This window comes from Geotrypetes seraphini, chromosome 4 (assembly GCF_902459505.1).
Source record: "Geotrypetes seraphini chromosome 4, aGeoSer1.1, whole genome shotgun sequence".
Lineage (NCBI taxonomy): Eukaryota > Metazoa > Chordata > Amphibia > Gymnophiona > Dermophiidae > Geotrypetes > Geotrypetes seraphini.
The window spans coordinates 187,029,323-187,055,702 of NC_047087.1; the positions used below are offsets into that span (position 1 = coordinate 187,029,323).

At 43.0% G+C, this 26,380-nt stretch overlaps 1 protein-coding gene across 7 annotated transcripts in view; it reads right to left on the minus strand.

The window, feature by feature from the left end:
• The window catches only part of MCU (mitochondrial calcium uniporter), a 449,047-nt gene that overhangs the window by 288,190 nt on the left and 134,477 nt on the right, over window positions 1–26,380 (minus strand). For 5 of the 7 annotated variants that reach the window (XM_033940609.1, XM_033940608.1, XM_033940611.1 and 2 more), the window contains exon 2: window positions 15,797–15,907. The exons of 1 other annotated variant lie outside the window; for it this stretch is intronic. In XM_033940609.1, coding sequence (XP_033796500.1) covers window positions 15,797–15,907 — 111 coding nt within the window. The remainder of the gene's footprint in view (window positions 1–15,796; window positions 15,908–26,380) is intronic. One more of the 7 variants, XM_033940612.1, reaches the window with a different exon arrangement.

The following is a 26,380-nucleotide window of genomic DNA, read 5'->3' on the forward strand; positions in this document are numbered from 1 at the left end:
AATGTTTAGATGCTGATTGGTCTGGCGGCACGGCGGGGTGGGGCCGCCGGACAAATCAGCAAGCAAGGCTTTCATCTGTGTACGTGCTGAGCTCACTGCTCAGCATGGCTATTTCCCGCAGCGACGCCGGACTTGTAAGCTGCATGCCTGCATCGCCAGAATTTAGGTAGGCTGTTTTCATCCCTGTGGGAGTCCCGTGGGCCAGGGGGGGAACCCGTGGGATCCCCGCGATCCCCGTTCCCGTGCAGACCTCTATCACACGTCATCCTCCGCGCCTCCCATTCTTCAGGAGCGCACCGCAGCCACTGAAAGACTCCAGCCCGCCTGACACTACCGGAGCCGCGGCAAAGGTGAAAAAGAGCCGCATGCGGCTCTGGAGCCGCGGGTTGCCGACCCCCAGTCTAGAGTATGAAGAGCTGATTCTCCAGGATGAGAATGAGGCTTCGGAAAAAACACTGGAAGTACAACTGATTGATTGAGATGAAATTCTGTAACAACTTTTGGTAAGAATTTTGGATGAGTGTGAAGTATCCCCATGTCGTGATAGAATACTGTGAAAGGTGGGTCCGCTACTAAAGCTTGTAACTCACTAACTCTGCGAGCAGAAGTGAGAGTGATGAGAAAGACAACTTTCCAAGTGAGATATTTCAGATGAGCTGTAGACATTGGTTCAAATGGAGGCTTCATCAATTTAGCAAGAACAACATTGAGATCCCAAACCACTGGAGGTGGTTTGACATTGAAAAGTTCTTTCATAAATCTGGAAACCACAGGATGAGCAGAAACAGGTTTCCTCTCTAGTGGTTGATGAAACGCAGCAATTGCACTAAGATGGACTCTAATGGAGGTTGATTTGAGGCCAGATTGAGATAAATGAAACAGGTAATCCAAAACTGAAGACAAGGAGGTAGACTGAGGCTCCTTGTGATGAACATCGCACCAAGCAGAAAACCTAGTACACTTCTGGTTGTAACATTGCTTGGTGGCAGGTTTTCTGGAAGCATCTAAGATGTCTCTAATAGATTGAGAAAACTGTAGGTTTGAAGTTATGTCGAGAGATACCAAGCTCATAAAAAAAGAGTTTTTTTTAATAATACATCGATAATTTAAACCACTTTTTTTGCACATATAGTGTCACAATCTCTCATTATTCAAATGACAAATATAACTCATGAATTATTTAAGCTGGTCATATAGCACCCTACCCTATCATATCAACTTTCCCAAGTAAACCTCCCCCCCCAAAAAAAAAAAAAAAACAATGAATAAATAAATTAGGAGGATGGAGTATCATACAAGGGCCACAAGCTCAGTGCATAGAACCTCTTATAACATATGTTATTTCAAGTCCTCATTCTGATTTAAAGCATATAATCATCTACAACGATACTCCATCCTACCCTTAAAAGGAAGGCCAAAGCACACATTGATGATGTGATTTTTGTGGGTTGGATATTTGATGAAGCGATCCGCATTGTTTGTATGGAGAGATACCAAGCTGTCAGATGTAGAGACTACAGGTTGGGATGAAAAAGATAACCATGATTCTGTGTAAGCAGAGACAGAAAAACTGGTAAGCAGAGACAGAAAAACTGCTGCTGAGTTGAAGTAGAAGGGAGAACCAAGGTTGTTGGGTCACCGAGGAGCTATCAGAATCATGGTGGCATGTTCGTGTTTGACAAGTGTCTTGAGAATGAGAGGGAATGGAGGGAATGCATACAGGAATCTGTTCGTCCATTCCAGAAGAAAAGCATCTGCCTCCAGGCAGTGAGGAGAGTAAATTCTGGAGCAAAACTGAGGTAGTTTGTTGTTGTGGGGAGACACAAAAAGATCTGAGGAGTCCCCCACTGAGAAAAAATGTAATGGAGAGACAGAGAATTGAGTGTCCATTCGTGAGGTTGAAGGAGATAACTCAATTTGTCCGCCAGTGCATTTCTCTCTCCTTGAATGTAGATAGCTCTCAAAAAAACGTTGTGAAGAATTGCCCAATTCCAAACCCTCTGAGCTTCCTTGCAAAGGGGAAGAGATCCTGTTCCTCCCTGCTTGTTCATGTAGTATATGTCTACTTGATTGTCTGTACAACATAAGCAGTGCCTCTGCTGGGTCAGACCACAGGTCCATCCTGCCCAGCAGTCCGCTCCCACGGCGGCCCAAACAGGTCAAGACCTGTCTGAATCATCAGAAGGGGCTCCCTTGCCACCTTGGTTTCCCATTTAAGTCCTGCCTTCCTATCGAAGTCCTAGCCCTCCGGTCTTGCACATGCACGACCTGGTTGGTTTATACTCATTACCTGGTTAACTTCCTATACTTGTGTTACATCCCAGCTCCTCCCTCAGTATCCCACGATCCCTTTATCCCTCAGGAATCCATCCAATCCCCGTTTGAATCCTTGTACCGTACTCTGCCTGATCACTTCCTCCGGTAGCGCATTTCAAGTGTCCACGACCCTTTGGGTGAAAAAAAACTTCCTTGCATTTGTTTTGAACCTGTCTCCCTTCAGTTTCTCAGAATGCCCCCTCGTATTTGCTGTCCCCTTCAGTCTGAAGAATCTGTCCCTATCCACCCTCTCTATGCCCCTAATGATCTTGAAGGTCTCTATCATATCTCCCCTGAGCCTCCTTTTCTCCAGAGAGAAGAGCCCCAGCCTATCCAGCCTCTCGGCATATGAGCAGTGTTCCAGCCCTCTTACCATTTTCGTTGCTCTCCTTTGGACTCTCTCAAGTACCGCCATGTCCTTCTTGAGGTGCGGCGACCAATACTGAACGCAGTATTCTAGATGTGGACGCACCATCGCTCGATACAATGGCATGATGACTTCCCGTGTTCTGGTTGCTATGCCCTTCTTTATGATTCCCAGCATCCTGTTGGCTTTTTTCGAGGCTGCTGCGCACTGTGCAGATGGCTTCAGTGATGCATCCACCAGCACATCCAAGTCTCTCTCGAGTCTGCTGTCTCCCAACAATACCCCCCCCCCCAATTTGTAGCTGAACAACGGGTTCTTTTTCCCTATATGCATGACCTTGCATTTGTCCACGTTGAAGCGCATTTGCCATTTGTTTGCCCAGTCTTCCAGCTTGTCCAGGTCCCTTTGCATGTCCTCACACTCCTCCCTGGTCCTAACTCTGCCGCACAGTTTGGTATCGTCTGCGAATTTTATAACCTCACATTTTGCCTCCTTTTCCAGGTCATTGATGAATATGTTAAAGAGTAAAGGCCCCAGCACCAATCCCTGTGGCACACCGCTCGTGACTCCCCGTCAGTCAGAATATTGACCCTTTACTACAACCCTCTGCAGTCTACCCGACAACCAGTGCTTGATCCATCTGTGCACATCCCCTCCCACCCCGTGAAAGTCGAGGTAAATGATGTCTATGGGCTCCCCATTGTCCACCCGACTGCTTATTCCCTCAAAGAAGTACAGAAGGTTCGTTAGGCACGACCTTCCCTTACAGAATCTGTGCTGGCTTGTTCTCAGTAGGCCATTCCTCTCGATGTGCTCGCAAATGTCGTCCTTGATCATAGCTTCCACCATCTTCCCTAATTGAAGTCAGGCTCACCGGCCTGTAGTTCCCGGGGTCACCCCTCGATCCCTTCTTGAAGATGGGTGTGACATTTGCCAATTTCCAGTCCTCTGGTACCTCACCAGTTTTCAAGGATAGGTTGCAAACATGTTGGATTGTGCCCGCTATTTCCTGTCTTAGTTCCTTCAGAACCCTTGGGTGGATCCCGTCCGGGCCTGGTGATTTGCCGCATTTTAACCTGTCTATCTGTTTGAGGACATCCTCCCTACTTACCTCTATGTGCTCTAATTTTTCAGCCTGTTCCCCACTCATGAGCTCCTCTGAGTCCGGTATATTAGATGTGTCTTCGCTCGTGAAAACCAACGAGAAGAACGTGTTCAACCTCTCAGCTACCTCTTTTTCCTCCTTAATCACTCCCTTCCTGTCCCCATCGTCCAACGGCCCCACCTCCTCTCTCGCTGGTCGCTTCCCCTTAATGTAACTGAAGAATGCCTTGAAGTTTTTCGCCTCCCTGGCCAGCCCCTCTTCGTACTTCCCCTTTGCTTTTCTAACCTCCCGGTGGCATTCCTTTTGGCATTTCCTGTGCGCCTGGTGATTTTCCTCTGTTGGGTCCTTTTTCTATCTCCAGAAAGATACTTTTTTGTCCTTTATCGCCCTCTTTACTTCTATTGACATCCAAACCGGGTCATTTGATCGCTTGTTCTTGCAGCCTTTCCTGAAATTGGGGACGTACATTCTCTGTGCTTCCTGCAGGGTGTCCCTGAATAGGGTCCAGGCGCTTCCCACAGTCTCCATCCTAAAGATTTTTCTGAGCTTCCTCCCCACCATTTCCCTCATAGCAACATAGTTCCCTTTCTTGAAGTTCAGCGCAGTTGTTGCGGTCCTCCTAACTATGGGTGTCCCTCTTTCTAATGTGAATCTGATCGTGTTGTGGTCACTGTTGCCTAGTGGTCCTCCCACTTCTACCCCTCTTGCAGGCCCCCCTAATCCGTTTAGGATGAGGTCAAGAGTAGTACCCCCTCGCGTCGGTTCTTTGACTAGTTGCTCCATGAAGCAGTCCTTCACAGCTTCTACAAATCCTGTCTCCCTAGTGCAGTTGGAGTGACCCGTACTCCAGTCAATCCCTGGGTAGTTGAAGTCCCCCATCACTGTTACACTTCCAGTCCTGCACTCCTGTCTCAATTCTGCTTCCAAGTCGGGTCCGACTCCCTCTGGCGTACCAGGTGGTCGATAGTACAGCCCCAGTTTTATGCCCGCACCCTTGTTTCCCGGTAATTTGACCCACAGCGATTCCAGCCCCTCTGCCTTCGTTGCCATATCCATCCCGACCGAGTGGATAGAGTCCTTTATATATAGTGCTATGCCTCCCCCCTTTTTGTGGGTCCTGTCCCTCCTATAGAGCTTGTACCTATAGAGCATTGAAGATCTCTCAGAGTTCCAACAGATTTATGCGATTTCAACGGTCTGGGGCGGACCAATGCCCTTGAGTAAGGAGACCATTGAGATGAGTCCCCCCAAGCGTAGGTTGAGGAATCTGCAGTGAGAAACTTCTGGTGAGTGGGTGTTAGGAATAGCAAACCTCCTGGAAAGATTGGACGAGAGCATCCACCATTGAAGAGATTGCCGTAGAGAAGTCACTGTAAAGTGCTTAGAGAGCAGGTCGAAAGCCTGTAACCATTGAGAAAACAGGGTCCACTGAGGAATTCTGAGGTGAAGTCTGGCAAAAGGAGTCATGTGAACAGTAGAGGCCATGTTACCTAGGAGAACCATCATGTGTCTCGCTGAGAGTGAAGTGAGGGCAGACACCTTTTTGGCAAAGTAGAATGAGTGCATCCTGATGTTGCTGGGGAAGGAATGCTCCGAGTTGCACTGTGTCTAGTATAGCTCCAGTGAACTGCAGTCGGGATTTGGGAAAACTGATCTCAAATCCAAAATTTTGCAGGAGCCAAATAGTCTGTTTTGTCATTACAGTAACCCCCTGAGACATTGGGTCTTTGATGAGCCAGTCATCCAGATATGGGAAAACCTGGAGTCTGTGACTTTGTAAGGCTGCTGCTACCACTATTACCAAGTACTTGGTGAAAACTCAGGGAGATGACGACAGGCCTAAAAGGTAGCACTTTGTATTGATAATGCTGATGTCCCATCTGAAATCTGAGGAACCTGCGAGAGGCTGGATGAATGGGAATGCGAGTGTAAGCCCTCTTTGAGATCCAGAGGGTATAACCAATCGTTGTGATCCAGAAAGGGATACAAGGATTCCAGCGACAGCATCCAAAACTTTTCTTTGACGAGAAATTTGTTGAGAGCTCTGAGATCCAATATTGGTTGAAGACCTCCCATCTTCTTCGAGACAAGGAAGTAACGGGAGTAAAATCCCATATTCTGCTTTTCCAGAAGTACTCCCTCAATGGCGCTGAGAGCTAGCAGAGCTTGTACTTCCTGGAGAAGGGGGGGTCTGCGACGAATTAGAAACTCTTGGAGAGTGACCTGATGGTATCTGAAGGAAATGGAGATAATAACCCTCCTTGATGATTGAGAGCACCTAGAGGTTGGAAGTGATCAATTCCCATCGTTGATAAAAATAGTGTAGACGACCTCCGATGAGAAGAGGGGGAGACAGAGAGATTGATGTTTTGCTCTGGCTTAGATGGTCAAAAAGGCTGTGTGGGTTTGACCACAGCCAATGTCTGAGGCTTCCACTGACATTGCTGTTGAGACTGTTTCTTCGGCACACTCTCAAAAGCGCATGTCAAAGGCGTGTGCCTTAGCACGCGACTTTGGGTAGTGCCTAATGTTCTTTTCTGTCTCACTATTTTTGTAGTTAGATTTACCTCCAATGTTCTCAGCCCAAATTGTTTCAAAGTCTGAATGATTTGCCCGATTTGAAGCTTGTCTAAAACTCTGCAGAAGAGTCTTGTTATCATCATAGTGGTCTCCCTGAAGCTTCTTTTCCAGTGATATTGACTTCTGACTATGTTGTACTATTCTGGTAGGACTATGTTTTCTCCTTGATCTGAACTTAAGACTTTTAGTCTAATAAGGTTTTTATATTGCTGTATGGTTTATTTTTATTATTTGATGGTATGATTATGCTATTTTGCTAGTTTTAATTCCTGAGATTTTAATCTGCTCTTTCTTATGCCATTTTGTCAGTTTTTTAAGCTGTTTTTAGTTATTTTATTTGATACTACTGTTTTTATTTATCTCTTTTAATATGGATTTTATTTTTTGGTTTGTTGGGTTCCTACTTTGTCTGAATGCCGGTAATATTTACTCAGTAGGTCTATCCCCTCTAGACTCACTAGAATCAATTTTAGAAGATTGTTCTTGCCTGGGCCAGAAAATCCCTGTTATTATAGGTAATAGAAAACCTTTTTATAAGAAATCGACTCCCTTTAGAAACCTAATTACTTTGAAACCATTGATCCAAAGATCCAAATGATCCAAAGATTTTTTTTTAAAATTCCCGTACTCCAGTCCCTGTCCTTTACTGTAATGCCAGGTCTGTTTATAATAAACAACATATCATAAAAGACCTGTTAACCGATTTAGATCCAGGTCTAATGTGCATCACTAAATCATAGATTTCTCAGGTTGACACTTTTATTCAAAATTATATCTGCCCCCAGGGTTTTAGGAGCCTATTGTCTTTTAGAAACAATAAAAAGGGTGGTGGACTAACTCTAATATTTAAATCATTTTTTAATGTTCAACTAGTTGAAAAGGCTAGTAGCCCTGATTTAGAGTATTTGCTGACATCTGTTAAGAATGAGTTTTCTTCACACCCTTTGGCATTCTCCTTTTATATCGACCCCCAACTCCTTGGAATAGATCCTCCACTCCAGTTTTTGATACGATTACTGATGCTTCAATCAAATTTCATAGATTACTAGTGTTAGGTGACTTAAATTTGCATCTTGAAAATACTAATAACAGGGATGGCTCTGATTTCATTTTCTTTCTTCAGTCACTGGGCTTTTCATCATCACCTTTTACCCCAACTCACAAAAAAGGTCATTCACTGGATATCATTAGTTTCTTAGACCATACTACTCAACAGACCTCCACTGATGCCGTTCGCTGACAGCAAATCCCTTAGACTGATCATTATCTTGGTGAGTTTTCACCCCCTATTTTTATGTCTCATATTCTGATGCAATTTTTGCAGAAAAAAAAACCGTCACCTTTAGAAAGAAAATTCGTTCAGAATCTTTCTGGTCCCAAGTTTTAGCTTCCCTCCCCTGTTCTCCTAGGGAATATCCTATTGACAAGAGTTGGCATAATTGGAGATCTTCTACAGAACTTGTTTATCATTCTTTGGCCCCAGAAATTACTAAAACCATTTCTTAGGCTCGGAATGCACCCTGGTTTTTACCCTTTCATAGAGCCCTAAAACAAAATTGTAGGAAGTTAGAAAAGAAATGGAAAAAATCTCATTTAGACTTGGACAAATTAAAATGGAAAAGTGCAATTAGAAAATATAATTTTGAACTTAGAAAAGTGAGGAAAATGTATTATGGATATAAAATAGCTAAGTCTGATAACCAGAGTAGCATTCTTTTTAAACTCTGGTGCTCTTTGATTAATTTTGATTCTAAATCTGATCAATCTTCATCGCCCTCTGCTGATATTCTAGCTTATTTTATTTCCAAGATAAGATTTCCCTTATCAGGCAATCTTTTCCCATAGGTGAAATTGGATATTTTCCTACTCACTCAAAAACATTTTCAGAGGAGATACCAGTTAATCGTTATTGGTGTTCATTTAATCCAGTATCTGAACATCAAGTCTCTAAATTGTGTGAAAAGTTGAGAAGGTGTAAATGTTCACTGAACCCTTTTACATCATATCTATTTTTAATATTCCATCTCAAGCTATAACATGGTTAACTACTTTATTGAATTTCTCTTTGGAAAATGGATACTTTTCACAATCCATGGGACAAATAAAACACTCATTCCTCTTCTAAAAAAAAAAGTAGATTTAGATCCTACTATCCGTTCTCACTACCGACCAACTGTCAATATACCTTTGTTAACAAAAATATTAGAATCAATTGTAGCTAGTCAACTTACAGATTATTTGGAGAAATTCTCACTACTTCAACCATTTCAACATGGGTTTCGTTCTAATTTTAGTATTGAAATTTTATTGATCTTTCTTCTTTCAAAAACTCAACAATTATGACTTCAAAATAAATGTTCTATTTTGCTCCAGTTTGATTTCTCTGCGGTATTCGATGTAGTACATCACGACATTCTACTCCATTTACTTTCAGATATAGGTCTTCATCAGGTTGTTCTCGATTGGTTCTCTAAATTTCTATTCTCTCATTCTTATTCAGTTAATATTGATGGCGATATCTCCAATTCCTGGCGGCCTCCTTGGGGGGTTCCCCAGGGCTCTCCGCTTTCTCCAATTTTATTTAATCTCTATATGATCACACTGAATACCTTTAAGCTGTCAGCTTGGGAAACGCAGTTCACCTATGTGGATAATATCTTTATAATGATTGAGATTGATTCGGATACTACCAATTTCGTTTTTAAAGTAAATCATTGCATCTCCAAACTTCAAGCCTGGGCTATGTCTGTCCAGATGAAGCTTAATATAACTAAAACTAAAGTTCTGTGGTTAGGCCCAAAACTGGACTGCCTTCCTTCTACTGTAGCTTTGGAATCTGGGGCCTCTTTGCAGATTGAGTTCTCGTCTAAGATATTGGGAGTCCTTCGATTCCTCTCTTACCTTCAAGGATCAAATAAAATTCCTTGGTCAAGAAATGCTTTTTTAGTTTACTAATGTTGAGGAAGGTTAGACATCTTTTTTCATCATCAACATTTTTCTGTTTTGGTCCAATCAATCATATTATCCCGACTAGATTATTGAAATGCTATTTACTTTGGCATAACAAAAATCTGTCTCCAAAGATTACCGCTGCGAAGTTGATTTTTGGAAAAAGTAAATTTGACCATGTGACCCCCTTTGCTTCTGGTTTATCTTAGAATGCAATTCAAATGTGCTTGCATCTCTTTCAAAATTTTATATGGTAATTTTTTCCCCCTCGTTCCCTTATTATGGAACGTTTACAGATTCTCCTATGCAAGAGGCATCCAACAATTCAAACTTTCCCTTCCTTTCAGAAAAGGAATTAAAGGAGTTAAGATCTTTAGTCAATCTCTGGCTTTTAAACTTTTGCAACTATGGAATGAACTCCCCTTAACTCTGAGGAACCCCAGTCCTTTCCAATCTTTTTGTAAATTTCTAAAAACTTTTTTATTTGCTAAACATTTTGAAAATTAATCTCTTTTGAAACATCTGTTCTTTCTTTTTTCAGTTCTTATATAATTGTTGTAAACCGAGTCGAGCTTCCTTAGGTTGATGACCCGGTATATAAAGTTAAGCTTTAGTTTAGTTTAGTATATGGCGCAGACTTGGGGATAACGCCTCTGATAGGAGGAAGGAAGTTTAAATCCCCTGGAAGCCAAAGATTTAGGTTTTGGTCTGAGTAAGGAGGCAAAGGATTTTTCATGCTCAAAACAATTATTTAGTGGCATCCTGAATGGATTCCCCATAAAGTTCTTCTCCAAGACAGGGGATGCTCGCTAATCTGTCTTGGAAATTAGGTTCCATGTCCACCAGCCTCAATCATGGCAACCGTCGCATAGCCACTGAAAATGCTGCGACTCTTGAAAATGTCTCAAAGGCATCATATGCTGCCTGTACCATGTGCACTCGGAGTTGCGTGAGAGTACGATGAATATGTTTAAAACTCAGACAGACAATGAGAAGGTAAGTATTTGAAACATAATGGCATGGATTTAATCCAAAATTTCAAATATGAGGTGAAAACAAAATTAAAATTCAGAATTCTATTTGTCATCATGGAATTCTGATACAATCTGCGACCATACAATTTGTCCATGGTTTTACCTTCACATCCAGGGTGAACCGCAGCATTCACCTAAGAAGGATTGGACTTCTTTAAAGAAGATTCAACCACAAAAGAGTAGTGTGAAAGTTGAGGTTTTTAAAACCCTTTACACTGAAATACCTTGTAACAAGAATCCAGTTTGGCTGGCACTGATGGAACCAAGTATGGAGTATCCAGATTTTGTTTAAAAGTATGTTTAAGTATACGATGTTCCCCTGAGAATTCGCAGTCCGCGGTCCCAGTCATTCGTGGTATTTTCCGACCACGAAGGGAAAGCAGCTGGAAAGTAAGGAGAGGGCAGCTGGAGCGCCTGCGAGTGAAGGAAATCACTCGCGGTATGCTCCGACCGCCTCTTCCTGTATTAAAGTTGGGCCCCACCAATCAGGAGCTGCATGTCAAAGCAGTTCCTGATTGGTGAGGCCTGACTTTAGTACAAGAAGAGGCAGACGGAACATAACATGAATGATTTCCTTCACTCGCCAGCACTCTAGCCGCCCTCTCCTGCCTCCCCAGACGAAAAATTGTATTCGTGGTTTTTCAATATTTGCAGGGGTTCCTGGAACGGAACCCCTGCGAATATTGGGGGGAGTACTGTACCATTTATAGATAACTTAAGAGACTCCTTTGACAGCTCCAACTCGTCCAAGTACTCCTTAGTATATTTAGAATCGGATTCCAGAACAATTTGTAGATCCTTACTCATTTGATGTAGAAATCTGGTGAAAGACACTGGTTCAGATGGTGAAGCTTCTGTCCGAGGAGGAGAATAAGAACCTGCCTATGGAGAACCTTCTGGCACCGAATAAGATGGGGAAGCCGCAGGAGCATACTGAATGAATATTTGAGTCCTCAGGTAAAGAAGAAGAATAGTGGCCCCCTAGAACGTTGTGGTGTGGAAGGGACAGAAGATGCAGAGCGTTTCCTTTTAACAGAGTGTGCTGGTGAAGAATGCTTTGATTTAGAAACATGTTTCCCTGACCGAGGAGTCTGATATGATAGATTGGACTCTTGCCTCGATTGTTGAGGAAGCTCTGAAGAATGATGTCTCAACACTGGAGTTTGTCATCTCGATGAACATCACGAAGATGAGGACCGTTGCCTCGAAGATAGATTCTTAGGAGAGGATAACCTCAGCCCCGAAAACCGAACCTCAGAAAATGATCTGTGCCTCGATGATCACTGCTTAGACGAAGATGATCTCTGCCTCAAAGAATGATGCTTAGAGGAGTGTAAGTCTTGCCTCGATGTCGAGGAGTTGTCAGTTGCTGCTCTGAACCTCGATGTTGCTTTGATCTCATTGGAGATCAATGTTTAGACCTCAGTGACTTGGATCGATGTTGTGAAGCACGACTCGAGGACGAGGAACGATGTCGAGACAACCTCGATGATTTGACATCTTCCAATGGTGCGGAGTGATGCTCAGACTGGTCTGCAGGCAGAGGTATTGATGTGGGATTAAACTTGGCCATCATGTTACCAAACTCCCTGCGAAAGATAGCCTCAAGCATATCTTTCAAATTAGACACCAATACTGACAGTGTAGACGGTATCACCGGTGCTGCGGTGCGCTCCGGCGAGGGTGACATCGATGATGATGTACCTCAAGATTTGGAGGCAAGCCGCATAAGTGGTCTCTGAGCGGCCGGCACGACTAGACTCGATGCATGTACGGCCCAAGACTCCATCTGGGAAGCTAGTGGCTTCTTAGCTAGCTTGAGTCGGTGACATCAATGTAGACATGGATACATCGGGTGACGTCGATGTGTTCAATGTTGATGTCTTCCCCGAGGACGATGACTTAATCAACGAGACAAGCTTCATCGACATCGAAGTCAAGGCCAATGTCTATGGTTTATCAGAATTGTGATCCATGATCCCGAAGATTTTTTCCTGCTGAACTCGATGTTTCTTCAGGGATCGTTTCTGTAACAAGACTCCAGACAGTGGTCTGGGCCCAGACACTGTATACACCAGTTACGCGGGTCTGTGATCGAAATTGCGTGCTGACACCGGCTACACTTTTTGAATCTGGTGATCGGATGGGACATGGCGGGAAAAACGGCCTCAACCAAATCAAAGCCCGAAGGCCAAGGCCGCGGAGCACGCTCTGCCATCAAAAATGCACATGAAAAAGAAAATCTTTTTAAAAAAAATTTTTGAGAAGCACACACTCGACGAAAAAAAGACAAGCTACAGCTGAAAGGCACTAATTAAACACACAGAGCCTCGAAGTAGGGACTTCTCAGCTCCGCGGAAAAACTAGAACTGAGGAGACGCGCGCCCTACTTCGGGCAGGAAGACACTCGTGCATGCGCGGTGTGGCAGTCAAGAACTTTCTAAAGTTCTTCAAGCAAGATTGCTTGTGAAGCTGTCTGCATTGGGGCTCCGTGGATGACATCACCCATATGTTGAAAATATGCTGTCTGCTTGTCCTCGGATAACTAAACGTACTTTCACCTCAACCCCTACACTTCTGGGCCGCCACGTGAGCGGACTGCTGGGCAGGATGGACCCCTGGTCTGATCCAGCAGAGGCACTGCTTGTGTTCTTATGTTCTCTTTCTGCTGAACTGAAAAATATGTTCATCTAATCCCAGCTCCTTTCCTTACTTGCTTTCACAGTACAGCTATTGGTTTAAAATCTTCAGAGAACTAGCCAACCAGGAAAATGAATTTGCCATGTCCAACAAATTTACTCAAGGTTTTGTGTACTTAGGTGCCTGGGCAACTGCCAAATATGACACCAGAAAATGTAACTCAGGTAATTTCCAAAATGAGCCATGTCACACAGCTAACAAGACTGGTTCAAAGTCCCATGCTGCAGAAAAGGTTCTGCTACCACTGCTCCACAGGGGCACAATCTTATGCTCAGAATGCATAAAGCTCAGATTATACAGATTAGATCTAAAACCTTTATTCAGTCTGCAGCTGTTACAAAGTGAACTTGTTTTATTACATAAACCACAAGATATATACTCTTGACAGTCTGAAAAAAGGTTTTCAACCTATATATAAACCTGAATGTTATCGCCACATTTACCGTATTTTCACGCATATAACGCGCGCGTTATACACGATTTTACAAACCGTGCACAACCTTGCGCGTTATACGCGTGAGCGTGCTATATAAAAATTTTTTACATAGTTCCCACCCCGCCCGACGCCCAATTCATCATCCAGAAGGACCGCTCGCACCCCCACCGCTCGCACTCCCACCCCGATGGACCGCTCGCACTCCCACCCGAAGAACCGCTTGCACCTCCACAGCCTCCCCCCCCTCCCCCATGGAGAAGCTGTCTACCTTGTTTCCAGATGCCAGTGAGCCCAGCTGCTTCCTCTGCCGGCGGTCCTGCCCCTTCTCTGAGCCCTGCTGTGCTGCTTCCTCTTCCGGCGGTCCCGCCCTTTCTCTGATGTCAGAGAAAGGGCGGGACCGCCGGAAGAGGAAGCAGCACAGCAGGGCTCAGAGAAGGGGTAGGACCGCCGGCAGAGGAAGCAGCTGGGCTCACTGGCATCCGGAAACAAGGTAGACAGCTTCTCCATGGGGGAGGGGGGGGAGGCTGTGGGGGTGCAAGCGGTCCATCGGGGTGGGAGTGCGAGCTGTGGGGGTGCAAGCGGTCCTTCCGGATGATGAATTGGGCGTCGGGGGGGGGGCATCAGGCTTTCAGGATGGGGACAGGACTTTAAGGGGGGGCAGCCAGAGGAGAGTCGGGGCAGCGAACGGAAAGTCGGGGCGGGTGAAAGGAGAGTCGGGGCAGTGAACGGAAAGTCGGGGCGGGTGAAAGGAGAGTCGGGGCAGCCAGAGGAGAGTCGGAGCGACATGCGCAGTATACCCGTGAGTGCAGTATATAAAAATTTATTTACATAAATGTGTGTTTCCCGCGCGCTATACCCGTGTGCGCGTTATCTACATGAAAATACGGTAATACCCAGTTACCGAGTTGATCTTGGTTCACAGATTGGAGTTCATATATCCTAGAATGACCAGATCCCTCATCATCCTCCCACTTTCTGGGAATTACAGCTAGCAAGAAAAATCAACAAACCCATCTCAGAAGTCTGCACTATGTCTCCACATCCTGTCCAAACTCTAGCTGCTCAGACACTAAGGCCCTGGTTCTATAAATGGGGTCTAATTCGTAGGCACCATTAAGCAGAATTGCCAATTATCTGCTAGGCTTAGTTTATAGAACCGTGAATAGCAGCACCTAAGCATTCTTAGATACCACTAGGCATTCTAAGTTTTATTAATTCTTGATACAGTAGTTACTTACCTGTAGCAGATGTTATCTAAGGACAGCAAGCAGATATTCTCACATGCGCATGACATCATCCATGGAGCCTGGCACAGATGATGCAAAAGTGTACTGTCACTCTAAAAGTATCAAGACTGCCCATACTGCGCATGAGTCGGTGCCTTCCTACCCAATGTCACCTTGTGGGACCTTCAGTTTAGTAACAAAGCTAAGAAGCCAACTAGGGGAGGATGTGTAGTAGCATTTGAGTGGTGTCTAGAAGTGCTCCTATAAATTGAAGCCTTTGAGATGGAAGAAGCTGTGACTCGGTGAAGTTGATCTCAGATCCCAAGTTCTGAAGAAACAAGATGGTGTGATTTGTCGCTAGAACATCATCCCGACATGAAGGGTCTTTGATGAGTCAGTCATCTAGACAGGGAAATACCTGAAGATCCTGAGATCTCAAAGCCACTGCCATCACAACCAGACACTTTGTAAAGACTTTGGGAAAAGATGCCAGGCCAAATGTTAGGACTCTGTACTGATAGTGGTGACAAGCTATTTGAAATCTGAGATATTTTTGGGAAGTCTGGTGTATTGGGATATGAGTATAGGCTTCCTTTAGATCCAGAGAGCATAGACAATTGTTGTGAGCCATGGTACATTTTTGTAAGGAAGAGCAGCGCTTACAAGTTTGAACACGGTGTTCGGGACTCAAATACTGTAGGCACCAGCTATGAGGGTCCATTAAAAGAAATAGTGCGAGAACACCATCTCAGTCAAATTAAACTCGATGGCTGAGACTAAATCAAAGGCCCCGCCAGGCCATAACCCACAGACAGCAAAAAAAGAAATATCTTTTTTTTCTATACAATGAAGAAAAAAAAAAAAAAGAAAGAACGAAAAAGAAATAAACACAAGAGCAGGAAGACAAGGAAAAAAAAAAAACATCAACGACCGTTGAAACATGACTTCTTAGCTTCATGGAAAACTAAGACCTGAGGAGCCGCATGCCTACATCAGGTGGAAGGCACTCGTGCATACACAGTGCGGGCTATCATGAACTTTCTAAGATCTTAACGTGGCGATGCACTTTTAAAGTGTCCTTACCGGGTTTCCTTGGATGACGTCACCCACATGTGAGAATATGCTGCCTGCTTGTCCTGGGATAATGGAAGTTAGCCTTACCATAGTGGTGGGAAAGACATCTTGACCAGAGTACTTTAGCATTAAAAAAAAATGGAAAAAAGACAAGCAGATTAAGATTTGTTCACTTAGGGCCAACAGAAAGCAAGAGAAATTTTGGTCTGATGAAAAGACAAAGTGTATATAACATCTTGGTTATTAAGAGAATGACGAAGAGTTAAAAAGCATAAATGTGAAACAACTCTTTTTGTAAGGGATATGATAAATTTGAAGCTGTGAGCAAAGAAAACAAAACAATTTATAGTGATGCAACAAAGAGCATATATTATTAAACTGTCACATATGACTAGCTCAGTTTGTCCTCTAGAAATATGTTTCTCCTGGATTATTAAAGTTTGAAGGAGCTAATGACCCCATTCCTGAGTAAGATTAATGCTTCATTAACAGCTGGAATAACACTAGCTTCCTAAAAAATTTTAACCTATCTTCGACCAATCTGATTCTTCCAGCTTGCAAACATTGAGCTGATGTTTCAGCTCCCTCAAACTGCAGAACTAGTCTAAGACAGCGTACTGAGTCATATCATCCACATGGTTTTCAGCTTGTGAATGCATAGAGTGGTATCTATTTTGTGTTCTTTAAAAAGGACCAAATTACTGTATATACTCAAGTATAAACTGAGGTAACCTTCCCCCCTCCCCCCCCCCAAAAAAAAAAAAAAGGTCAACTCTAATATAAACCGGGGAAGGGGGGAGAGAGAATATTCAAGTGCAGGGGCTCTGCATCCAGCCTCCTCACTCACTCATTCCCCCTTCCCTGCTAGGTTATGTACCCTGTCTCCCCTCCTTCCCGATGCCTTGCAAGCCTCCACCAGGCCTGCTGTAAGTCCTGGTGGGCCAGCATTGTACCAGAACAGCAGAGATCCCTCCTGCCTCCTGTCCCAGTTGAGTCTAAGAATTTTTACCTCCCTCCCACGCCCCACTCCCCGCATACCTTTAGAATCCCTGATGGTCCAGCGGTGAACCGCGGCATGAGCAATTTTCCTTCGTTCCAGCCCGTGCAGAGCCATTAGCTTACTGGCTGCCGCGAGAACGCGGGAAGGAGGTAAAAATTCTTAGAATCGGCTGGGACAAGAGGCGGGAGGGATCTCTGCTATTCTGCGGAATATTTCCTCCCTGCTAGTTACTTCTTTGTTTATAAAAGAGCCCAGGAGATAGAATAGAAATTGTAAAGTATTTCAATCGCCTTCAAGCTCAAAATTTTCATCATTTTCTGTGTTCATGATCTTCGTCGTGTGTTCAGTTCTAATCCCAAGTTATGACTTTCGGCTTTGATTTTTCTCAATAGATATAACATGTCGTCTTTGCTGCTAGTGATGAGCGTTGTATCATCTGCATAGCACAGGTTGGCCACCAACTTTGAAAATTAGATCCCTAGTATGCGTCAAATTAAGATAAAACTTGTATTGAAGAACCCTGCCCTGGAACCATGGCAAAATTGTAACCTATGTACTGTATATCTGTATTAGATCCTTAGTATGTGTCAAAGTAGGATAAAAATGTGTATTTAAAAAACGTGTAGTGTAACTATGGCAAATTATAATCTGTTAACTGTATATCATGTAAATCAAACTGGAACCCATTCTGAGCTCTTTGGGTCCAATGGGATAGAAAACAAATTAAACAAATAAATAAAAATGTGTTGCATTAACCATTAAGAAATTTCAGAGACTCGTACTCATTTAAGCATGCAAAACATAATATTGCTACTACACAGATAATTATTTTACAGTCTAGTTCAAACTGTAAGGCTATAATTAACCTTATTAAGATAAACTACCAAGGGTTTTCACAAAAAGCATCGATTCTAAAGATGGATTGAGTTACTCCATTATACTAAAACATTTTCTTTTTTCACCTTATACATATTTGGCATCATCCTGAGTCATGTTTATTTTCATTTTTGTTTTTCCTCATCTTTAAATCTTCGCTTATGGAGCTTTTTTCAAGTTTTTCTTCCACATTACTCTCTCTCCAGCAAGAGGCTGATTTTACTAGTTATCTCAATGCAATATCAACCAAGTATCAGATTTTCTCATGGATCCTCTGAACGTTTTCTTCCCATAACTTCTGATGACTAGAATTAACCGAGTTTCTTTAAATGTTAAAGGTATTTCCAATCCTGCTAAACGGAAAAAGATTCTTCAATATTTTAAACACTTGAATGCTGACATATGCCTAATTCAAGAATCCCATCTAACTATTGCAGAAGCTCAAAAACTATCTGGTGGTTGGATACAACATTGTTATGCAGCTCCAGCTGATGGTTAAAAAAAAAATAAAAAAATGGAACCATTATTCTCATCAGCAAAGCCATCAATTTTCAACTTTCTCTTCATAAATTTGATCCCACTGGTCGTTGGTCATATATTGAATGTACCATTGATGGTATGTCACTCAATTTGCTAAATATATATATATGCCCCTAATTCTGATGATCTGGATTTTTTCAATTCTTTCCATACTATATCCATCTCTTCTCTATCTGAACACACCATTATTGCTGGAGACTTCAATTTTCCTATTGATCCTTTCACAGATAAGATCATCTCTTTGTCGTCCCTCTAAACTTCATTCCAGATCTACACTTTCCAACACAATGAACAATTATGGTGGTCTGACATTTGGAGAATACTACGAAATATTTTACATTTTACTCTGCTCCTCATAAAACTTATTCCAGATTCGACTATATTCTGGGGTCTAAAGACATCCTACATATGACTACAGCTGCCAAAATTCATGATATTGGCATCTCAGACCATGCTGCTGTCTCTTACTCTCTTTTGTGGACGTCCCCCATCGAAGACTAGGTTTTGGAGAATGAATAATATCTTGTTACATGATAAAGACTTTTTATCTCATCTTACTCATGAATCTGAAGCGTTCTTCACCACTAATCAGAATTCATTTGTTGACTATTCTATCTTCTGGGAAGCCTACAAAGCATGGATACATGGTGAAACGATTAGTTATTCAGCATTTCGTCTCAAGCAAAAAAAGGCTGATTTACTTTGATTGGAAAAGGAAATACATTCTCATGAAACTCAACTGAATGACAAATTTGATCCAAATCTATACAAAATTCTACAATCGCTCAAATTTCAATATAATGAAGTATTTAGCACCTCTGCCTCCTCGTCAATGTTTAGACAATCTACCATGTACTATGCTCAATCGAATAAGGCTGGCCGCCTTTTGGCTTCCTACTTGAAAGGCCGCAGAATGAAGCATAGAGTGTCTCACATAACTTCTTCCTTTAGAAGAATTCATACAGCTACCAAAGACATTCTTGAAGATTTCTGCATCTTCTATGAATCTCTGTATGCTTCTGAAACATCCTGCCCAGACTTTCAAATATCGGAATTTCTACAATCCTTCACATTACCCTCTGTAACTGAGTCTTAGTGTCAATCTCTACAACACCCTATTTCCCCGGATGAGATAACCAGAGCCATTTCCTCATGACCTCAGCCAAAGCTCCAGAATGGATGGCCTTCCATCTGAATTCTGCAAATCGTTTTCTTCTGTGTTGACTCCACATCTCCTTGCTTATTATCAATCTCTCATCTCTTCCCCGAGCAACCTTCATCATTTTCACAAAGCTAATATCATCGTACTCCCGAAACCGAACAGAGATACTCACCTGGTGAAAAATTACCGCCCAATATCTCTCCTGAACTTGGACTATAGGATCTTTGCTAAAATACTTGTGTTTCGTTTAGAGAAGATTATGCCATGTTTAATTCATAGGGATCAAGTTGGGTTTCTAAAGGGAAGACATGGAAAAATTATGTTCTTACCTGTTAATTTTCTTTCCTTTAGACGCAGAAGATGAATCCAGAAACCAATGGGATAGCACACATCTACCAGCAGGCGGAGATAGAGAAACTGATTAACAGGTGGTCCTATTGGCTGACACTCCTCCTGTATCTTCAGTATAGCTCCTTGCCCAAGCATCCGTAATCATCAATAGGCATAGCATGTAAAAAACTTATTTCCCATAACAAATCTCAAAAGGCAATAATACAGAATACAACCATCAATAACAACAAACTTCGAAAGTTGCAAAAGAAAAAACCGACAGACAATATCCAGAAAGGGTGGGGCTATGGATTCATCTGCTGCGTCTAAAGGAAAGAAAATTAACAGGTAAGAACATAATTTTTCCTTCCCTAGCAACAGCAACAGATGAATCCAGAGACCAATAGGATGTAGCAAAGCAATCCTCAATCTGAGTGGGAAGCAAGTGCTGCCTACGCAACAACCGAAGCACTAAACGCATCCACTGCATGCGCCCCCACATCCAACCGGTAATGCTGAGATAAAGCACTCGCAGAAGACCAAGTAGCCACGAGACAAAACTCCTCCAAGGAAAAAGCATCTGGACTGAGTCCAAGAAGTAGCCATCGCTCTGGCAGAATGGTCATAAAGAAGTTCTTTCGCCAACCGCTTCCCTGCCATCAAGCAAGCGTAAAGAATGTCCTCCTGGACCCATCGAGCAATGGAGGCTTTGGACGCTGCCATACATTTGAGGCGTCCCTTAAAGAATATAAAAAGGTGATCTAAACAACTAAAAGTCGTTAGAAATCTAGCTTGCGGAGAACGCTATGCACTTTAAAAAAATGCAGTGAATAAAAGCATGTCTCCCCATTTCTCCTCCCAGGAAGAAGGAGGGAAAAGTGAGTGTGTAATAAAAGAAAGGATGACACCTCCTTAGAAAGAAATTGTGGTACCGTCCAAACTGACACCCCAGATTTTGAAAATCAGAAATAGGAATCCCCGCCAAACAAGGCCTGCAACTTAGAAAACCACTGAGCTGAAGCCATGGCCACAAGAAATCCCGTGTTCAATGGCACAGCCCCTTTAGAGTCTCAAAAGAAAGGATGAAATGAAGCCTTTGGTAAACTACGAAGTACCTTAAGACTGTACTCCGGACAGGGCTTTCTAAGAGGTGTACGAATATACTGTACTCCGTTTAGGAACTGAATTACATGAAGCTGAGAAGTAAGCGAAGAGCAATATACCTAGCCCTTGTAACAAGCTAAGAATGGCACTTGAAGCTGAAGGGAATTGAACGCTAAGCCCTTGGCAATACACTTGTGCCAAAAAAGAACTCTGGAAGGGTGCAAATGTTGAGAAGTACACAAGAAAGGAAAAACCTCCAAAAGGAAGCAGAAGCAACAGGTGAAGACGTCTGTATTGCCTGGATAAGAGAAGAAACAACCTGCTTCGCATAACCCTTACACGTCAGCCATGATTTTTCAAAAGCTAGGTCGTAATACCAAAGTAGTACAAATATCCATGTTGATCGGACCCTAGGTGAGCAAATTCGGAGATACCAGGAAACTCAACAGTACGGCTGTCGAAAGACTCATCAGATCCACATAGGAAGGATGGCGCAGCCAATCCATAGATTCTACAAATACTGTGCCCTGAAAGCGAGCTTGAGATATCAAACCCAAGCCATCATCAGCCAGGAGTAAACACTGAAAAACGAGAAACCAGAAGCGAGAAAGAAGCCACGCTGCTACCCCCTCTGACTCCCACTCCCTATGCCTGCCGAAGAAGCTAGGAAGCTTAGAATTTCTAGACAAGGCCATGAGGTCTAGTTCCAGGAGATCTCACTTCCATAGAAAGAGCTGGAACGCCTGAGTCAAAATTCTCAATATCCAGGATGTAGACGATTTCACTATTACTAACATTTACACTTTCTAGAGGGTACACAGCGCTGTACACTGTAACATACAATAAATGGATCATGCTCAGATTTTGCGGAGAGAAAATCTATCCAAACTCTTTTCCTGACCCAGAAAATGATCTGCCAAAGATGAGGGTCCACCCATTGAAGTAGAACCACAACTTTACCCGCCAACTGAGTACATCACCTACTGCCCAGGCTGTAGAGAAATACCCCCATCATAATACTGACTGAAAAGACCTTCAATGTCATTCCGAAAGAATGGTCTGATGCTCCAGAAATGGTAACCTGACCATGCTCCAGAGTAGAAGAATGAACAAGTACTGAGTTGCCTCTTAAAACCAGACTCCTCGAGCTGAGGATGGAAGGTACAGAGTCCCCCAACCCGACAGCCTGGGATGTTTGGTGACCATGACCTAGTCCAGCAAAGACCGAGGCATGCCTTTGAAAAGAGAAATCTCGCTGAGCCACCAAATCATACAGAGCGATGCTTGAGGAGTCTACCAAATAATTGGAGCCCTGAGATACCAGGAACCACCGGAATAAAAGCGATTGCTGTACCGTTATAATGGGAAAGCAAGCCGAAGTTTCCAGTGGAGTCAGCAACATGGATCCTAGAACCTGTAAAGAATCCCATATTCTTGGTCATGGTGACCGAAGAAGAATGCAAACCTGAGACTGTGACCCATCCCCCTAGTCTCTAGGAAGAAACACATTCTCTCCTCTATGAATAAAAACATCTCCTTGATATACCTATAAATAGTACAGGAGAAAAGAGCACTGTGCAAATTTGAAGATACACGTCCAAAGAACTGAGGAAAAGAAACCACTTCGTGTCAGTCAAATGGCCTGACTGGAAGATGTCCAAATCAAGAAGTCAGTGAAGAAGAAAGTAGGTAAATCGCCTGGTAGCGCCAAAACGGTACCACTGCCCATATTTTCTAAAATGTTCGTGAAGCCTTGGTAGGTGAAATGGCATGTGCCAAAACTGAAAGCACTGCTCCAAGAGAGGCAAGCAAATCTAGTGCCAATTCGGAGTTCATAGTGAAAATGTAAATATTCTCCCAGTTTTACTGCAGAAATGTGTAACCCTGAGAAACTAATTCATCAGAATGGAATCCTGCCTGCCCAATGCCCCGTCTTGGGCACCATGCAGTAAGTGGAACAACATCCCTTAGTTCCTGAAGAACTACAAGAACTGCCCTGAGGAACAGTAACACTTAGGGAAACACAAAACATAGAAACTCCAAGAACGAACCGGAAACCTGAAGAGGATGCAAAGTTGCAAGCATCCTGAAAAATGTTCACAGCCCCCTGACCTGACATTATAGCGTCTTACCCCTCATGAGAAAGCCTGAAGAGTCATTGGAAGAAGTCAAGATCCCCTCAGAATGAAGTGCAGAAGGTCAGGGAATGGCAGGATGAGAACTGTAGGATCTGTAAGAAGAAAAACTCTCATAGTAAAAATCAAGTTTCGCAATGTAAAGAGGAGTATACTGGAACCATGAACACAGTATTAACTCCATGCAACGTGAGTGAAATACATAGGTCCTTTAAAGTGAATACGTACTAGATGCAATCAAGATGCTGCATCTACCGCCCCGTGGAAAACAGCAGCATTTTAACAGGTATCAGACAGACAAAGCTCACATCGCTAATGAGAGCTTCAGGGATGAGGCTAACAGTCACATAGCGCATGCTCCTCCACGGGTTTGATAGAATAGGTAACTGGCTCCTGGATAGAAGGAGCTGTACAGCCCTTCCTGTCTGGTCGGAGGGTCCATCTAGCATGTGCCATGAGAAAATGGCGACAGGAGAAACCAGCGTGATAAGCATGGAAATCTGAAGTCCAGATCCCCTCAGAAATAGAGAAAGAGAATTCTGGCCGCAGGAAGATGCGAAGTGTCATTGTGCCCATAGAGACAGCCCGAACTTGGAAACTGTTTCTACTACCTTTAGGCATATATATCATATGCCACTACTAGACACATGCAGCGCAGCACAAAGGCTCAAATAAGAAGGACAGTTACCAACAGACAAAGGCTCAATCTGCAGGGACCCCAAGAGAGACAATGAGATACCCATGTGAAATACAGGGTACTATCTTACTGCTTATCTCACTGTGCTGTGATTTGCCATATGTCAACCCAGTCCGGAGACAAACCGAGACTGGGTGACCTAGCACAGGTCAGAATCTCTCTGGTAATCCCCTTGAGTGCTAACCCCAGAGTCTGATTAAACTAGCAGCTTCCTTCAAGTGAATACAGCAGGAACACAGACAGACATATAAATCTGCCCAAGCTTGTCCCAAAGCTGGTGAAACACGAACAACTTGTCTGAACCGGAAAGGAGAGAAGCCGCAGCCTACCCTGGCCAAAGTCAGCTGGAAATAACTACTGGAACGCTGCAGCTCTCCCGCCATCACCGGAGACCCAAGCGCTCGCCTGATTCTTGCCGACACGTGGCCGCTGCATCAACGCTCCTAGAAACATAGTCAGATTCAAGCCCCGCAAAATTTACCCTGCTGCGGCCTGCATAGAAAGAAAATCAGACTCGGGGAATAACTAGAAGAATGGTGCGGTGCTTCCCACAGCACCGGAAAAAACATGTCCCATCTCATACGCGCTGCTCAGGGCCGGATTTAGATGAAAAGAGGCCCTAGGCTATTCCACTTATGAGGCCCTTTCACCTCCCATTTTTAAGTTTGTAAATTACATGAGAGATAATAAAATACATCATTACTGTGATATATATCAATATGTTAAATGAAACATGTTGTTATTGGTACTAACCTTTATAAAAAATGTGACACGGATAATAAATAAAAAAAAGTCGAGAACACTTATTTGAACATTTATTCTCAGCACCATATATAGTACTTGTAACAATAACTAATCAAACATAACACACAACATTTACAAAGAAACAAAATTCAAATAATGAAAATCTATGACAATGAAAATAAAATACGCAATAAAAATCATATTTTCTATCAAATTAAATAAAATATATTCAATACATTGAACATTAAACCAAATTCAATTCAGATAAATTTATTTCATAATAATTCGCATTTAAAATTTAAGTATGAATTATTATGAATTTTAAGTCTTAAACTAAACCAAAAATGGAACTTTATTCAAACAAAATCTAGATCACAAAAAAGAAAATATCAAATTGTATATCATATTAAATTTTATGTTAATAAGTTATTTTACTTAAGAACTGATTCAATCCAAGTATACATTTAAAACGAAATAGTAGATTAGAAGAATTTCTTTCTAAACTTTTTCACACAGAATTCTTCTATAAGTTCATCAAAATCTATTTTTCTGAAGGTCTCATTTTCGATGCACAAAATACTCAATGAAGACAACCTCGTCTGGGTCATTGTGCTTCTTAATTGATTTTTGATATTTTTAAGTCTTGAAAATGACCTTTCTCCAGTACAATTAGTGACTATTAAACTGAGAAACAGCCGTAAGATTTGGAAGACTACTTGAATATTTTCTTTGAATGTTATTTGATACAAGTCTGTATGCGACAATGTGCAATTTTTTGAAGGTTTATGTGTTTGTCTCACATATGTGTGGAAATGAAATAGTTCTTCAGTAAGATTTTGGTTGACATCTTCTGGGCATTCTTGCATTAACAGCTCAACACCTCTTTGAAGTTCTACCTTTGATAATGTAAGATCGGCAAGAAAGGAAAATATTTTCACTACATCATCATAAACAGAAGCTCTTCTTCCTAAATTTGATTCTAGTGCATCTAATATAGGAATAAATGATTTAATCCTAAATTTATCTATTGAAGATAGTTCGTCTAAGGCAGTGTTTTTCAACCTTTTTTGGGCAAAGGCACACTTGTTTCATGAAAAAAATCACGAGGCACACCACCATTAGAAAAAGTTAAAAAATTTAACTGTGCCTATATTGACTATATATAAATATATAGGAATCAAATAAACACAAAGAAAGTATTTTATAATCCTGCCACCGCCACTGGGGAATAGGCTGCCACTGCCGCCATCGGGAACAGGCCGGCACCGAGTTCTCCCTGCTTCTCTTCCCCGCAGGGCCGACCAACTCTCGCCACCCGTCATCAATTCTAACGTCGGAGAGGACGTTCTAGGCCAGCCAGGCAGCGATTGGCTGGCCCAGAACGTCCTCTCCGACGTCAGAATTGACGCGAGTGGCGAGAGTTGGCCGGCCCCACAGGGAAAAGCAGGGAGAACTTGGCGCCGGCCTGTTCCCGATGGCGGCGGTGGCACTCAAGTGGCTAAAGAGCCGCAGTTTGCCGGCCTAGGGACAACACTGGAGGGTGGCCAGCTGTGCACCCCCTTGGGACGTAAACCCGGGGTGGGGCAGACCGCCCCCCCCCCACCCTGGTATGCCACTATCTGTACCTCACTCCCTCCCTATGACCAAAAATTCTCCTTTCTTCTATTCCCCGTGTACACAACCATCTCTTTCCCTCCCTTCCTCTCTCCAAAGTCCATGCCTTCTGTGTCCAAACACTTATTCCCTCCCCCACCTCAGCATCTCTTTCCCTCCCTTCCTCTCTCCCAAGTCCATGCCTTCTGTGTCCAAAAACGCATTCCCTCCCCCACCTCAGCATCTCTTTCCCTCCCTTCCTCTCTCCCAAGTCCATTTCTTCTGTGTCCAAAAACGCATTCCCTCCCCCACCTCAGCATCTCTTTCCCTCCCTTCCTCTCTCCCAAGTCCATTTCTTCTGTGTCCAAAAACGCATTCCCTCCCCCACCTCAGCATCTCTTTCCCTCCCTTC